The following is a 16,484-nucleotide window of genomic DNA, read 5'->3' on the forward strand; positions in this document are numbered from 1 at the left end:
TCAAATGAGTTACAATTAAACATAATTCAGATAAATATTTCTAGGCTTTTTATCAATTTGTTTTAATATGAAATTTTTGTTTTAGGCACTTCCACTCTTCCAGGATTACATGTAACTTCCAAATTTTTTAAATTGACTTAAAACATTATTTAGTTTTTTTTCCTTAAATTTTAAAAAAGATTTTGGGGCTTCTTATTTCATATGCTATATATTTTGATGTAATAATTTGAATTATAGTTTCCTCTTGATTCATTTTCATGAATGTGTCAGAAAGATGCATGAGTATTTTCAGAAAAATTTATCAGTTCATTTTATCAGGAATGTAAGTTTAACTTACAGTTCCTATATTAAAAAAACTTATTGATTTTACTGTAGAACTTAAAAGACTGAGCCTTTCAGACATTTAATAAATAGTGAGCTCTTTGCTGTGTATTAAGAACTGTGAGAGACCAGAAGAAGTTCAAGACAAAGGCTCTGCTCTCACATATATTACATAGTTCATTTTGGGGGTGGGAGAAGGTTGAGTGTGCTAAAAAGGAAGCTTTACACTCTACAACATTCTGTTCTCCATGTTTCAGTGAACTGCACAGATCCTTGAATAGATTGATGTGAAAGACTTTCTGGAAGACCAGAATTATCAGTAGGCTTTAAATAAAGGGAAGAAAGAGTATGAATATGAAGAGCAAAAAGAAAAGATTAAGCACAGAGGAGGAAAATAGTCCATAACCATTAATTCTCATTATTTGCAGTAATTGCATTCTATAAAGTTTGAGGAACACTGAATTAGGGAATATCGAACCATTGTTCCTAGGGGAAATGGAGGGTTAGGTTCCTGTGAGCCTTTGATCACAGTTGTTGTTAACTTGTCTGGACCATAATTCAGTCCTATGCTTAGAGGAGTATTTTAAATAGTGATATCACCAACCAAAAGGAAAAAAATAGTCCACAAAGATGACACTAATTTACATTATTAGTGCTGAGTCAAGACGGCAGGGTGTCATCTTGGGAGACCTAAGCTGGAATTGTGCTTGTTGGGCCACTCAAACTTTGTGCTACTCTGTGCATGTCCACAAACGAGCATAAAAGTTCTTCAAGTATTGACTTGAGGTTACAAATACATTTTAGTGAGTAGACAAATTCACAAATAAGGAATTCAGAAATAATGAGGATTAACTAAAATTGCCTTTTAGACCACAGAACACATGAAATAGAACGTGTCCATTTTATGTACAGTAAGTACAGTGACTCATTGTGTTCCTTAAAAAAAGATTGTTTCAAAGCTGTTTATTCTGAATAAAGCTTATTCTGTCAGTTTACTTACTTTTGATGGACCTTAGTCATTTACAGTGGAAATGCATGGTTAAGAGCAAAAAAACTTTGTTTTCCTTTTTTGGTTTTACAAATCGATAGAACTAAATATCTATCTAATTTTAAGTTAAGGTCCTATCTGAAGATCACACACCAGAGCTGGATAACCTTTCAATAATGTTGAGGAAGAAGACAACTCATTTTGCAATTTTCTGCAAGTGATAGGGGAAGAAAGCATACCTAATGTGGTCCTGCCATATAGCAATGTACGAATTAGAATTTTCACTTAAATTTCTTAAAAATTTGTTGATTCAAGAAATATTTGTTTAGGTCCTCTAAGTAGGAACTATAATAAGTGATGGGGATGAAATGGGAAACACAACCAGGCAAGTGCTGATTAAAGTCTATTTACAAAGCAGCCCATTTGAGAGGTAGTTTTAGTTCAGTGATTGGGCTTCCCTGGTGGCTCAGATGGTAAAGAATCTGTCTGTAATGCAAGAGACCCGGGTTCAGTCCTGGGTCAAGGAGATTCCCTGGAGAAGGGAATGGCTACCCACTCCAGTATTCTTGCCTGGAAAATTCAATGGAGAGAGGAGCCTGGCGGGCCACAGTCCATGGGATTGTAAAGAGTTGGACATGACTGAATGACTAACACTTTTACTTTTTTCCCTTTAATTCATGCTTAGAAACATGGGCTTTGGAGTCAGATTACTTGGGTTCATATCTTACTTGATAGCTGTGTGATCTCGACAAGCTCTTCATTCTTCATTTGTAATAGGAAATGGTAATACACTTTCACTTTTCACTTTCATGCATTGGAAAAAGAAATGGCAACCCACTCCAGTGTTCTTGCCTGGAGAATCCCAGGGATGGAGGAGCCTGGTAGGCTGCCGTCTACGGGGTCGCATAGAGTTGTACACAACTGAAGCGACTTAGCAGCAGCACATAAAGACTTGTTAGGTATAAATGTATTTAACTTTAAATATAATTATATTTTATACATATAGTGCTTAGAACAGTGCCTGGCATACAGAAATAATATATATCAGCATTAGCTGCTCTTTTATCACTGTCGGCATTGTAGTTGTTATTAGTATATTTTTGTAACAGTACTGTAATTTGCAAATAAAGTCATATAATTTACACCAATACATAAACTTTTATCTGTACTGAGTAGGATTTAACAGGAATATCTGTTTTAACCTAGGGTGTCAGAAACTGCTGCCCTAAGGTGAGAAACTGAAATCTGAAGTATTTATAGTGAAAGCAAGTAGAGAAGAGCATTCCAGCAGAGGGACAGTATATGCAGAGGTCCTGTGGTGGGAGGGAACACAGTACATTTAAGGAAATAGAAGATCAGTGTACCCAGAGGGCAGTGGTGCAGAATGAGACTGGCTTGTTAGGCAGGGTTAGGATGTTTGGTCTCACAAGTCAATTTATGGAATTGAGTTTTCAGTGCTAAGAACAATGCACAGCCTCTCGAGAATTAGGTATATGTGAGCTGGTGGTGGATGGGAGGGTACAGTGTTGTATTTGAAAAAATTACTTTGGCTGCAGCATGCATAAAAGACTGTGTTTGCTTCCTATCTTTGAACTGACATATTTTATATAACACACATACAATAAACACATACACCCAGATACATATATGATAATAATATATAAAATATTTTGGCCATACTTGATATCATTAATTTGTTTTAATTAAATTAGTTGTGAATATAAAATATTCACATATTTTTTGCAAAGCTCAATGTTTTTATCATTTCTTGAAATCATGGTTTTAAATGAATAAATAGGTTAAATAAGTGTCCTTTAATTCAGACATGAAAATTTTTGGAAAAAAATTAATATTTTTTTTAAAATTTAGCCATTACCTGCTTGCCACATAACAGGCAAATGTAGTTTTCCTATATGAGTAGCAATGGATTTTTTGTTAGCAGTATTTTTTTAATTACATAATGTTTTGCCTACTGTTCAGATGATTTTTTTCACAGTGGCCTTTATTATATGGATGTTAAGCAGATGGTTTCCAAATGAGTAGTTTAATTTTTTTTTTTTATAATATTAACACTTTCATGTTTGATAATGGCAGAATGTTTATCTTTTAAAAAAATCTACCTTTATTGATGTGTTCCCTTTGGACTTATTCCATAGTAAAATTTTCATAATTATGTATGTAACATGAATCTTTTCATATGTTTAAAGACAATGCAGGCAGTAAACAAGAAGATGGATCCACAAAAGACATTACAAACAATGCAGAATTTCCAGAAGGAAAACATGAAAATGGAAATGACTGAAGAAATGAGTAAGTTTAATCACTTGTAATGAAATTTTCAGTTGTTTCATCTTTCAATTAGCAAGTTTATTTACTAACAACCTCATATTCTCACCCATGAAGACACAAATGAGAAATAATGTAGCTCTCTTCTAAATAGATGACTGTATTGGAATTTCATCAAGTTTTTGTGTAAGGCTCAAAATTCTATTAACATTTAGCTGAAAGAAAAATGTAAAATATGTGATGCCTTATTTCTGTGCTATTTGGCCTTGGCAATTTTACTTTATAGATTAGAGAATCAAAACCAACTTGTGAATAAAACAGTGCTTCTTAGTATAAGTTAGATAATCTAAGAGTTGTGTTGATTATTTCATACTGTAGAAGATCTGTAAATATACAGAAGATATATTTTTTCATATTATAGAAGATCTTATATATTTCATACTCTAGAAGATCTATTTATATTAGAGGTAGAGATAATGGAGCTCTTTCATTCTTTTTTCTTTTTCCCCTTCCAGAGTCTAAATTTAATATTTAATTTTCTTCTTGTTGAGTATAAACTACATACTGTGGTAGAAATATAAGGAATAAGGCTATAGACAAATTTATCATTATGCCACCTATAGTGTTAGTATTATTTATTTCTTTCCTATATTTTTCTATATCTTATAAAGTGAGATAACATAGATGATTTTGAATCTTATCTTGCCTTTAAAAAACATAGTAGTATAACATAAAGATGTCCTCATAACCTTGAATTTTCTGTTTTTTTTTTTTTAATGGCTTTAATATTATATAACATCAATATATCCTAATTTATTGAACAATTCTTATATTGGTTGGTAAGATTGTTTTAACGGAGAAGGCAGTGGCACCCCACTCCAGTACTCTTGCCTGGAAAATCCCATGGATGGAGGAGCCTGGTAGGCTGCACTCCATGGGGTCGCGAAGAGTCGGACACAACTGAGCGACTTCACTTTCACTTTTCACTTTCATGCATTGGAGAGGGAAATGGCAACCCACTCCAGTGTTCTTGCCTGCAGAATCCCAGAGACAGGGGAACCTGGTGGGCTGCCGTCTATGGGGTCGCACAGAGTCAGACACGACTGAAGCGACTTAGCAGCAGGAGCAGCAAGATTGTTTTAAAATGTTCAGTTTATTTGACAGTCCTTTGATAAATATGTTTCTGTAATATCTTTGGCTGAATTTCTTCAGTGTTCTTAGACTATTAACTTTTATAAGACTTTTGGTTCATCAGTTCAGTTCAGTCACTCAGTCATGTCCGACTCTTTGTGACCCCATGGACTGCAGCACGCCAGGCCTCCCTGTCCATCACCAACTCCCAGAGTTTACTCAAACTTACGTCCATCGAGTCAGTGATGCCATCCAAACATCTTGTCCTCTGTCGTCCCCTTCTCCTCCCACCTTCAATCATTTCCAGCATGCAGGGTCTTTTCAAATGAGTCAGTTCTTCGCATCAGGTGGCCAAAGTATTGGAGTTTCAGCTTCAGCATCAGTCCTTCCAATGAATATTCAGGACTGATTTCCTTTAGGATGGACTGGTTAGATTTCCTTGCTGTCCAGGGGACTCTCAGTTTGGTTCAAACTACCAGATTATTTCAGAAGGACTATGCAATCTTTATTTCATCGATAACAAATGAGTGACCCTTCACAGCACCCTGGTCAACATTGAATTCTTACTTGTATAATACATTGAATTGTTACTTGTATAATACGTCAAAACTGGCATCATTGTTTCACAAAGATATTGTCTAACTATTTTACAACTATATAGGGATATGTCAGTTTAGCTGTTGTTTATCTCCTAGCATTTTAATTTGACAGCATTTATTGTATAAAGCACTATCTAAATTACTAGGATTACTAAATTCATGAAAGTCCTAGTATTTTGTTTCAGAGTATCTATTTTTCTTCTGATGAACTATGGAATGAGGTTTGTGACATTGTAAAGGAGACAGGGATCAAGACCATTCCCATAGAAAAGAAATGCAAAAAAGCAAAATGGCTGTCTGGGGAGGCCTTACAAATAGCTGTGAAAAGAAGAGAAGCGAAAAGCAAAAGAGAAAAGGAAAGATATAAACATCTGAATGCAGAGTTCCAAAGAATAGCAAGAAGAGATAAGAAAGCCTTCTTCAGCGATCAGTGCAAAGAAATAGAGGAAAACAACAGAATGGGAAAGACGAGGGATCTCTTCAAGAAAATCAGAGATACCAAAGGAACGTTTCATGCAAAGATGAGCTCGATAAAGGACAGAAATGGTATGGACCTAACAGAAGCAGAAGATATTAAGAAGAGATAGGAATAATACACAGAAGAACTGTACAAAAAAGATCTTCATGACCCAGATAATCACGATGGTGTGATCACTGACCTAGAGCCAGACATCCTGGAATGTGAAGTCAAGTGGGCCTTAGAAAGCATCACCAAGAACAAAGCTAGTGGAGGTGATGGAATTCCAGTTGAGCTATTCCAAATCCTGAAAGATGATGCTGTGAAAGTGCTGCACTCAATATGCCAGCAAATTTGGAAAACTCAGCAGTGGCCACAGGACTGGAAAAGGTCAGTTTTCATTCCAATCCCAAAGAAAGGCAATGCCAAAGAATGCTCAAACTACCGCACAATTGCACTCATCTCACACGCTAGTAAAGTAATGCTCAAAATTCTCCAAGCCAGGCTTCAGCAATATGTGAACCATGAACTTCCTGATGTTCAAGCTGGTTTTAGAAAAGGCGGAGGAACCAGAGACCAAATTGCCAACATCCGCTGGATCATGGAAAAAGCAAGAGAGTTCCAGAAAAACATCTATTTCTGCTTTATTGACTATGCCAAAGCCTTTGACTGTGTGGATCACAATAAACTGGAAAATTCTGAAAGAGATGGGAATACCAGACCACCTGATCTGCCTCTTGAGAAACTTGTATGCAGGTCAGGAAGCAACAGTTAGAACTGGACATGGAACAACAGACTGGTTCCAAATAGGAAAAGGAGTTCGTCAAGGCTGTATATTGTCACCCTGTTTATTTAACCTATATGCAGACTACATCATGAAAAACGCTGGACTGGAAGAAACACAAACTGGAATCAAGATTGCCGGGAGAATTATCAATCACCTCAGATATGCAGATGACACTACCCTTATGGCAGAAAGTGAAGAGGAACTAAAGAGCCTCTTGATGAAAGTGAAAGTGGAGAGTGAAAAAGTTGGCTGAAAGCTCAACATTCAGAAAACGAAGATCATAGCATCTGGTGCCACCACTTCATGGGAAATAGATGGGGAAACAGTGGAAAGAGAGTCAGACTTTATTTTCTGGGCTCCAGAATCACTACAGATGGTTACTGCAGCCATGAAATTAAAAGATGGTTACTCCTTGGAAGGAAAGTTATGACCAACCTAGATAGCATATTCAAAAGCAGAGACATTACTTTGCCAACAAAGGTTCATCTAGTCAAGGCTATGGTTTTTCCTGTGGTCATGTAAGGATGTGAGAGTTGGACTGTGAAGAAGGCTGAGCACCGAAGAATTGATGCTTTTGAACTGCGGTGTTGGAGAAGACTCTTGAGAGTCCCTTGGACTGCAAGGAGATCCAACCAGTCCATTCTGAAGGAGATCAGCCCTGGGATTTCTTTGGAAGGAATGATGCTAAAGCTGAAACTCCAGTACTTTGGCCACCTCATGTGAAGAGTTGACTCATTGGAAAAGAGTCTGATGCTGGAAGGGATTGGGGGCAGGAGGAGAAGGGGACGACAGAGGATGAGATGGCTGGATGGCATCACTGACTTGATGGACGTGAGTCTGAGGAAACTCCGGGAGTTGGTTATGGACAGGGAGACCTGGCGTGCTGCGATTCATGGGGTCGCAAAGAGTCGGACACGACTGAGCGACTGATCTGATCTGATTTTTTTTCTGTGGTTTAACGACACTGTGCTTCCTTGGTGGGTCAGTTGGTAAAGAATCTGCTTGCAATGCAGGAGACCCGGGTTCAATCCCTGGGTCAGTAAGATTCCCTGGAGAAGGGAATGGATACCCTATCCGATATTCTTGGGGCTTCCATGATGGCTCAAATGGTAAAGAATCTAATCTGCCTGCAATACAGGCGACCTGGGTTTGATCCCTGGGTTGGGAAGACTCTGGAGAAGAGGGAGATGGCCACCCACTCCAGTATTCTTACCTGGAGAATTCTCTGGATAGAGGAACCTCATGGGCTGTCTTTCATGGGGATACAAAATGACTGAGCACACATGCATATGTCTTTGAGAGTTTCAAAAACTCTTTAGTTTTTATTTTAACCTTTACTTTTAAAAATATAATTTTTCAAAAACATCATTAGTGAATTTTTAGTGACTGAGAGAATTGCCATTTATATAATTATCATAGTATCTAAATGTTTATGTGGATTCCAATGATGGCACAGGTGTGAGCAGATCTTAGTGGAGGAATTAAATATTCCGTTAAGCCATAGTGAAGAGAATCAGTAAGCCTGTATTTAAAATTCATATCTATCACTTGTTCTCATTTGTAATTTAGTAATTTGCAAGTCTGAAAGAATAGTAGTTATTGGTGGTTACTCGTTTTTTCAGTAAAGTGTATTAACATTAGTATTTTCATCCAAAGATAAATACAAGCTTTAGATGGACATATCTTTTTCAAATTAGAATTTATATTTTACAGTGTTGTTCCAATGCTTGTTCACATTCAGGTTTTGGAAACAAGATCTTTGGGAAGTTTGTATTACATCTTTAATTTTGTTAACACTTTTCCTGAAAACATTTTTCTCTGCTAATCCTGACTACACCATTCTGGTGCTGCTTCTCTGTCCTCTTCTTTCATTTTTTTCTGTGAGTAGTTTTTCATTCAGGCCCTTATTAACTCTAACCTGGACTCCCTGCAGCCCTTGTTACTTCACTTGAGTATCACTGCTAAATAATTTTTCTGGAGGCTTACTTCTGAGCATGCTGATCAGATTCCCATAGTGGCACTTTTCTGACTACAAAAATAAAGTCCCACATCATAAATCAAACACAATTTTCAGGTCAAGCCCTTTTCTTTTATCAACGCAAATATTGAGGCCCAGAGTGGTAAAGTGACTTCCCGTAAAGTTGGCCAGTTACTAAGTGTAAGAACTGAGATTCTAAATAAAAATTTAGCATTCACTTTACTTCTTCAGAGATGGTGTTCCTTTTTTTTTGGTCTTAAGCTCTTTAGCTTTTTCCAGTTGATTTTATACTATTAAACTAACACAAAAAATCAAAATTATCAAACAATGCTCAGTAGAGATCTTAACCAATATCAAGCTTTATTAGCAATGTCAAGGATACAAGCTATTAAGATACTCCTGCAGAACAGGGAGAGGGGCGGGGCCATCTGAAATGACTCTCCAAATCTTTTTCTTCCCATAACAGACATAAGCATCATAGATGATATGTCTAATCTGTTTACTTATTTCATGTTGAACAGAACATTCACAAAGTGTAGGAAATATATTAAATTTATACCTCAGATGGTCACCTATCTTATGTGTTATTTCAACCTATAAACCCATAGGTTGTAGCTACAACAATCCTAAAATGAAAACAGCCTGCTAAGTTCATAAACAGGGACTCTCTTGCTGGCAAGTATTAGTCTGTTTATCAGACAACCAATTAGCAGGGTACTTACAGTGAGATCAGGCTAGGTTACTTGTCTTTCTTCCTCTGGGACCTTCCCCAGTGATCATGTTAATAACAATCATAGGCCAGTTTTTTTAATTCTTTCCTTCCCAACCACTTCCCATTTATACATCTTACATAGTCAAACAGAAGAGCTTACTCTTCCTTACATGTATCCCTGCTGCTTCCCACTGTGTCTTTGCTCATGCTACTGTATATCTATGTGTCCTTCAGTGACCATCTCAAGTATTTCTTCCTTCCAGATGGGTGTCATCTCTTCCATTTGAAACTTTTATAATCATTTACCTTTCCATTTATCAGAGTCTGTTGTTTTTTTTTTTTTTTTCCTGTTCTTAAGTGTAAACTAAGGTATTTACTTTTCTCCATCTATTCATAGATTTTATTTGCACTGTGTAAATTACATTGCTGGGCCTTTTTCTGAAAATATAAACCTAACCTGAAATCTGTTTGAAAGTGACTGCTTTGTTTCCTCTTCTCCCCTCAAGTCAATGACACACTTGATGACATCTTTGATGGCTCTGATGATGAAGAAGAAAGCCAAGATATTGTGAATCAAGTTCTTGATGAAATTGGAATTGAAATCTCTGGAAAGGTATGAACGCATGTCCTATTCTCTCAGATGGAAGTACTTTCTCTTCATGTCATTGTTTTAAGTTTTCCTTTATGTTAGGTGTATGTTTTTTAATATCTATTTGAAAAGTAAATTACACCTCTTGCAGCATATCCTTTATGTCCTAACCCGAAAGTTTGTTAATACATTTTTTTTTTCCTCTTTTTCTCTCTTTAATATAGATGGCCAAAGCTCCATCAGCTGCCCGAAGCTTACCATCTGCCTCTACTTCAAAGTCTACAATCTCCGATGAAGAGATTGAACGGCAACTCAAAGCTTTAGGAGTAGATTAATTTAAAAAGCCATTATATTTTGCCTATTATAATTATTTAGTATAAACCAGGCACAGTGAAGATTCCTTTTACAAAGCACATTTATTTTGCAAAAATGAAGACTATGAGTAAACAGTTTTTCCTAACCCATGGCTATTTTGAATCTTTTGCCAAAGAATGACAATGATGCAAAAATGGGAACAGTTTGGATTTTAATTAGAACTCTTTGAGAGTGATGATGTGTAAAATGTTGACTTCTTTTCTGCATGGCATAGAGAAATTATATTCATTCCTTAGTGTATTTATGTTCTGAATCTTTTTACACAGAATACAAATCTTGTTAAAGCCACGAGGCACCAACTTAAAGAGACTTGTAAGAATATTAAAAGTATACCATTAATTTTGTGTCTGTTACTTGTCCTTTGTAAGTGATATGTATTATGACCATAGGTGGTTCAGCTGTCAAATTATTTTTAAATCACCTAAAAGAAGAGTGCTATTTGAACATCTGTCTTAAACAAAAACTGTTATGAGCTTTTCTTTTCTTTTCCTTTGGGAGAACATTCTACTTGGTAAGTTTATTACCTTTGAAAATGTGCTTGGCACCTGCCTTAAACAGTACAAACATATTGTGCACATCTTTAAATTATTTTAACTGACAGAAAAGAACTACCTTTTAAACTCAAATTGAAGCCTCTTGCAAAAATTAGCCAGGTACTTTTTTTTAAGCTTATAAAGTGAATTAAATACAATTAGCAAAAACAGACACTGAATTAATAACATTTTATATTAATAAAACAATATATTTTGGTCTTTCTTCCCAGAACTGAGGAAATTTCCTCCATATGAATTATAATTTAATCTCTTTAGTTTTGAATTGTATTAATGTGTATGTCAAACCCTCACTGGGGTTTGATGAAGCCATCATTCTCAATTAAGTAACATTACTAAGACTGTACTCAACCTAAATTTTAAAAATTAACATTTTTTTCTTGGTAAATAAACTACAACTTTGTCAGAAATTGCTGCCTGAATGTGTATTAATGTATTAACTGCATTTTTTAAGGTAAAGTTGCTATGGTATTTAATGTATGTATAGAAAGTGAGAAGAAATGAAGACATGGCAGATCAGTTAGATAGAATTTAGAATTAGGTTAGCTTTGAAAAATGATGTTGTCATATATGGATTTTAGCACATCCCACCCTTTAAAAACTCTTCTGGAGGAGATCAAATAACTGTAACCTGGTTAATTTGGGACAATGGATGTTTTGGACTAATATGAACAACATAAATACATTTTAGGACTAGTGAACATATGGCATAAGGATTGATGAGAAAAATGAAAACCTAAACTTCATAATCCATAAACCATTTTATAATGTTCAAAGATAAGATTTCATTATTGATGACATTAAATATAGGTACCCTTGGAACATTGATGGGTCAAAACATTTTACTTGATTATGGAATGTTAACACAGGACTTGTTTTGATTCTTGGATGTACATAATAATGCCAACTAACTTTATTTACTTTCTTGTTTACATGTGGGGGTTTTTGTTTTTTAAATTATTTTGTTAAAAAAAACCTCAATAAAGATTTATTGCTGTTACGTTTTTTTTCCCCTTATCTCTTTTACTCTATTTTTGATTTCTGCTAAAGTTATATGCATATCTGGTAATTTTTCAAAAGAATGATTTTTATTACTTTCTTGGAAGGAAAAATTAGATAACGATGCTGTTTATATGTCTGTTTAAGAACTAGCAGTTGGTATAGAACTGATGCTTGTGAATGGAATGTCTAATAATTGGTGGTTTCACATGAAATTTATCTGATAATTTCTTTCCTGGAACTTGCAGGGGATAACCATTTTTAAATCTTTAAACAGATAAGTCTTAGAGATTTTTTAAAACAATTTCAGTCAAACATGAATGCCACAAAAGACTTTGGGACCCAAAGGAAAGAATAGAGTCATTTTGATTTGGCCATATTTATAAAATGCTCTAGTTTTCATGAGCATTGTCTGTAAATTTGTAAGTTATGCTGCTTCTTGTTCAGTCAGTAAGTTGTGTTTGACTCTGCGACCCCATGGACTGCAGCACGCCAGGCTTCCCTGTCTTTCACTATCTCTTAGAGTTGGCTTAAACTCATGTCCATTGAGTCAGTAATGCTCTCTAACCATCTCATCCTGTGCTTCCCTCTTCTCTTTTTGCCCTCTATCTTTCCCAGCATCAGGATCCTTTCCAGTGAGTCAGGTGTTCACATCAGGTGGCCAAAATATTGGAGCACCTTCAGCATCAGTCCTTCCAATGAATATTCAGGGTTGGTTTCCTTTAGGATTGACTGATTTGATCTCCTTGCAGTCCAAGGGACTCTCAAGAGTGTTCTCCAGCACCACAGTTGGAAAGCATCAATTCTTCGGTGCTCAGCCTTCTTTACGGTCCACCTCACATCTGTACTTGACTACTGGAGAAACCATAGCTTTGACTATATGGACCTTTGTCAGCGAAAAACAAAACTTCCTTTTAGACCCTTAAAATTAGTAAACAAGGATTCTCACACACTGAGTTTAATGAAACAACTGATTTATATGTTTACTTGATTTTCCTCATTTCCTACTTTTGGCAAAAGGATTTCTTTAGCAACTGACATGTTTGCTAATAGAACGTGAGCGGAGGAGGATAGCAATTTCTCTTACTGAAGAATGCAGCCCAATGTCATATTCTATTACTGAATGTTAATGTCGTGGATGGAGATCACTGAGTTTGAGAGAAGTAGAATTTGGTACAAAAATGTCCATCAATACTCATCTTAGAAAACATAAAATGACCATCCGTCAGCTGATTGTGTTGCACAGACTATGTTTGGAGGGGGAGTGCCTGGTTGTGGCAGAGGTAGTGGAAATGAGTTCAAGAAATTAACACAACCTTGTAAATCAACTATACTTCAATAAAATAAATTTTAAAGCAATTGTGCTTATGTAGACCAGAGTGGGAAATCTGGTGACCTGTGAGCTTCAGGTTACCTGCACAGTGAGGTGTATAATTTGTAATGAATGCCTTTAGAAGAAGCCCGCCCTCACCCCATGGACATTCCTTATCAGCCCAGTAGCCACACTCCTAGCCTGGTCCTGGTTGGCCCAATTTAAATCTGTACCCCTGTTTCAGACATTCCCATGTTTAAACTGTATATGTGCAAATCTGAAAAAGAGACCTGTGATGACTTTCTCTTTTGATGCCACTACCCTACATGAATAGGGTTTTGCAGTTACAGAAGAATAGATTAACTTTTCAATTTCTATAGGACCTGAGTCCATAAATGTGTTTAAGACAATTCCTATTACTTAGTTCTTTTAAGAGTCACTGGATTGAGTTCCCCTTCAAGGAACCCTGAGGATCCTGAAGTCTGATTTCAGGTACCCAGCTATAGGAACAGCATACACACCCCCTCCCCACAAGCCATCCTCCCAAGAACCTGAAAATATGCATGGGTACATACACACATCTCTGTCCCAAACACTGAAAATATTTCTTTTAACTATTTTTACCATTAGATATGGAAAGTGAAAGTGTTAGCCATGCAGTTGTGTCCGACTGCAACCCCGTGGACCATAGCTTGCCAGGCTCCTCTGGCTATGGGATTTTCCAGGCAAGAATACTGGGGCGGGTTGCCATTTCATTCTTCAGGGGATCTTCCCGACACGGATTGAAACTGGGTCTTCGCTTTGCAGGCAGATTCTTTATTTTTACCATTAGATATGGAAAGGTAAGTTAAATGAATTTCTCTGCCACCTCTACAGGGTAAAACAGTGTACCAATAGGTATAAGTGACAAACAGATCCTTCCATTTTAATGGAACTCTACGGAATTCTTGAAGATTTCCCACGGAAGAGCTCATAAAAACAAGAAATGGAAAGGCTGTGTGGCTAATGTCAGCTTTGGATGTATTCCCAAATGTTAAACACAGACACTGCACAGTAAGTCACATTTGTCACGTGTTTAATTGCAGTTTAGAATTCTAAATAACATTCACCATTTTCTATTTTTAAGGAAGCCAATATCTATTAAAATCCTATCTAAATAGAAAATAAGTCTCAAAACTCATTTATACAAATGAGTTAATAGCAAATACCAGTACATTTACAACTAGTAAATAGCTAGTAATAGTATTATTATTACTCGTAATAAATAGTAAATAAGGGATTGCTAGTTCAATATTAAATACCACCTCAAAATGTTTTTTAGGGAGAAAAACTGGTTTCCAATGCTAACTATCTAAAGTTGGAAAGAATGACCTTATAGAAGAATGTCTGATGATAATCTAAATTTAACATCTGTAATGATGACTGAGGCACATATCCATGCTTGTTTTTGCTATATAGAGTCAGATTAAACATTCCCAGTCATATTTAAGTGCAAAGAGTCACTATTCTAGATTTATAATGCATTACATTTGCTTTTATTTGCAAGTTTCAACAGCACGCATACATGTATTTTTAGGAGGGTCTGTATGTATAAATTTGATCTGCCTTTTACAAACTAATGAATCACTTCCCTAACTAATGTATGTTTTAAGCAAATGAATTATCAAGAGAAAAGTTATAAACCCACACAGCTGAGTAATTTGGAATTTACTCTCAAGAAAAGTCTTTATATATACATACATATATATATATGTGTGTGTGTGTGTGTGTATGTATCTGTATAGTATTTAACACCTCCTGGGTCCTAGATGTGTACTTAAGCATGGATTATCAGGCCACTGAAAACTGATCTTTTTTTGTTTGCTTTTAATGATATATCAATGTTTCCAGCTATCCAATTGATATTGATTATGTGTGCACACACATATATATATATAATCTACATAGATTATGATCTGCATAATCCTTAGTCTTTATTAATATTACAAAAAGCAGAAGACAGGACAGTATAGTTTATTTAGTAAGTATTCTAAATAAATTTAGTCTAACTGTTCCTATTTTTTGTTACATAAAATAAGTTAGGTAAACATTGCCAGCAGATTGACATTCAAAACGCAAAACAAAGTCACTATTTGATAGTGGTAACACATTACAGTTTGCTTCTACCTACAAGTTTTAAAGAAGTGCATTCTTTTTTAAATTGAAGTGTAGTTGATTTACAATATTATGTTAATTTCAGGTATACAACAGTGATTCAATATTTCTATAGATTATCCTCCATTTAAAGGTACTATATAATATTGGCTATATTCCATATGCTGTACAGTGGTGCAGTCTTATTAATTAAATACATGTTCCTTAAGGTGCGACTCCCTGAATTGAAAAGCTCAATACAGCAAATTTTTTCATTAACAAAAAATCGTATTCTAACTAATTAAACCAAAAATAATTCTCTTTTCTGATGGGACCCCAGATGATTTTCTAGGTTGTGAGATTTCAAAAATGAGCTATGGTATTAAATTTGACTCTCTTCAAGTTTGTGGCCACTGTTAAGAATAAACTCCCTTGTTCATTTAACAAAGATTTCTTTCCGCTGTCAGCAAAGGCTTTCCCAGGCACTGGAGAAATAGCAAGGAAGCCAGACATCTTCCTTGTACTCTTATAGCTTATAGAAACAGTAGTGTGGGGCTCAAGAATCCATAAAGCATATTTTCCATAGCTAAACATCAAAAAGCTAATGTCTGGGAAGAATAAAAAGATCATAAATTAATATTTCTACAAATTTCTTTTGAAACACTTCTTTGGGCTCTGTGCCCTAATTGTTACTTCAAAGGTGTCATTTCTGATTAAGATTTATTCCTAAATGCAATAATAAAATTCTAAGGCACCTCTGGTTCTTAAGTGCAAAACTTTTAGTTCAAACAAACTATTAAAGCTGATGGCAAGCAGGGCATTAGGTAAGGAATTTTCTAATTGGATCTTCTCTGGTGATATTCTTTATGGGACATACTGACTAAAATATTAAAAAGCAGATATACAGCCTTTGGGAAAAGAATCTTTACACTAAAAGAGCACATGTGCATACTCCTGTGTGTGTGTGTGTGTGTGTGTGTGTGTGTGTGTGTGTGTTAGGGAGAGATAGAGGGAAAGATATAGTGAGAGGGACAGAATCATTGTTTTAATCCTATTAGTCTTTGGCTTAAAATGTACAATGTGCCTTCTGAGAATAATTCATCAACATAATTTAAATTGTATTTATTTTTAAAGTAGAAAAGAAACACTTCTGCAAAAATTACTGATGTGATTTTTTGAAGCTAACCAAATAACTAATTTCTATTTTGGCTGGAGAAGAGAAAGGAATGAAAAGTAGAAACACTCGCTATTACACAATAGGAGAGC

The 16,484-nt window shown here is 35.5% G+C and overlaps 1 protein-coding gene across 1 annotated transcript in view; it reads left to right on the plus strand.

Annotated features, from left to right (window-relative positions):
• CHMP2B (charged multivesicular body protein 2B) overlaps nt 1-11,774 on the plus strand; it is a 33,857-nt gene extending 22,083 nt beyond the window's left edge. Inside the window, exons 4-6 of the mRNA XM_005895592.3 lie at nt 3,517-3,619; nt 9,766-9,872; nt 10,073-11,774. Coding sequence (XP_005895654.2) covers nt 3,517-3,619; nt 9,766-9,872; nt 10,073-10,183 — 321 coding nt within the window. The 3' untranslated portion in view covers nt 10,184-11,774. The remainder of the gene's footprint in view (nt 1-3,516; nt 3,620-9,765; nt 9,873-10,072) is intronic.
• Nucleotides 11,775-16,484: the final 4,710 nt, after the last annotated feature.

This window comes from Bos mutus, chromosome 1 (genome assembly GCF_027580195.1).
Source record: "Bos mutus isolate GX-2022 chromosome 1, NWIPB_WYAK_1.1, whole genome shotgun sequence".
Classification (NCBI taxonomy): Eukaryota; Metazoa; Chordata; class Mammalia; order Artiodactyla; family Bovidae; genus Bos; species Bos mutus.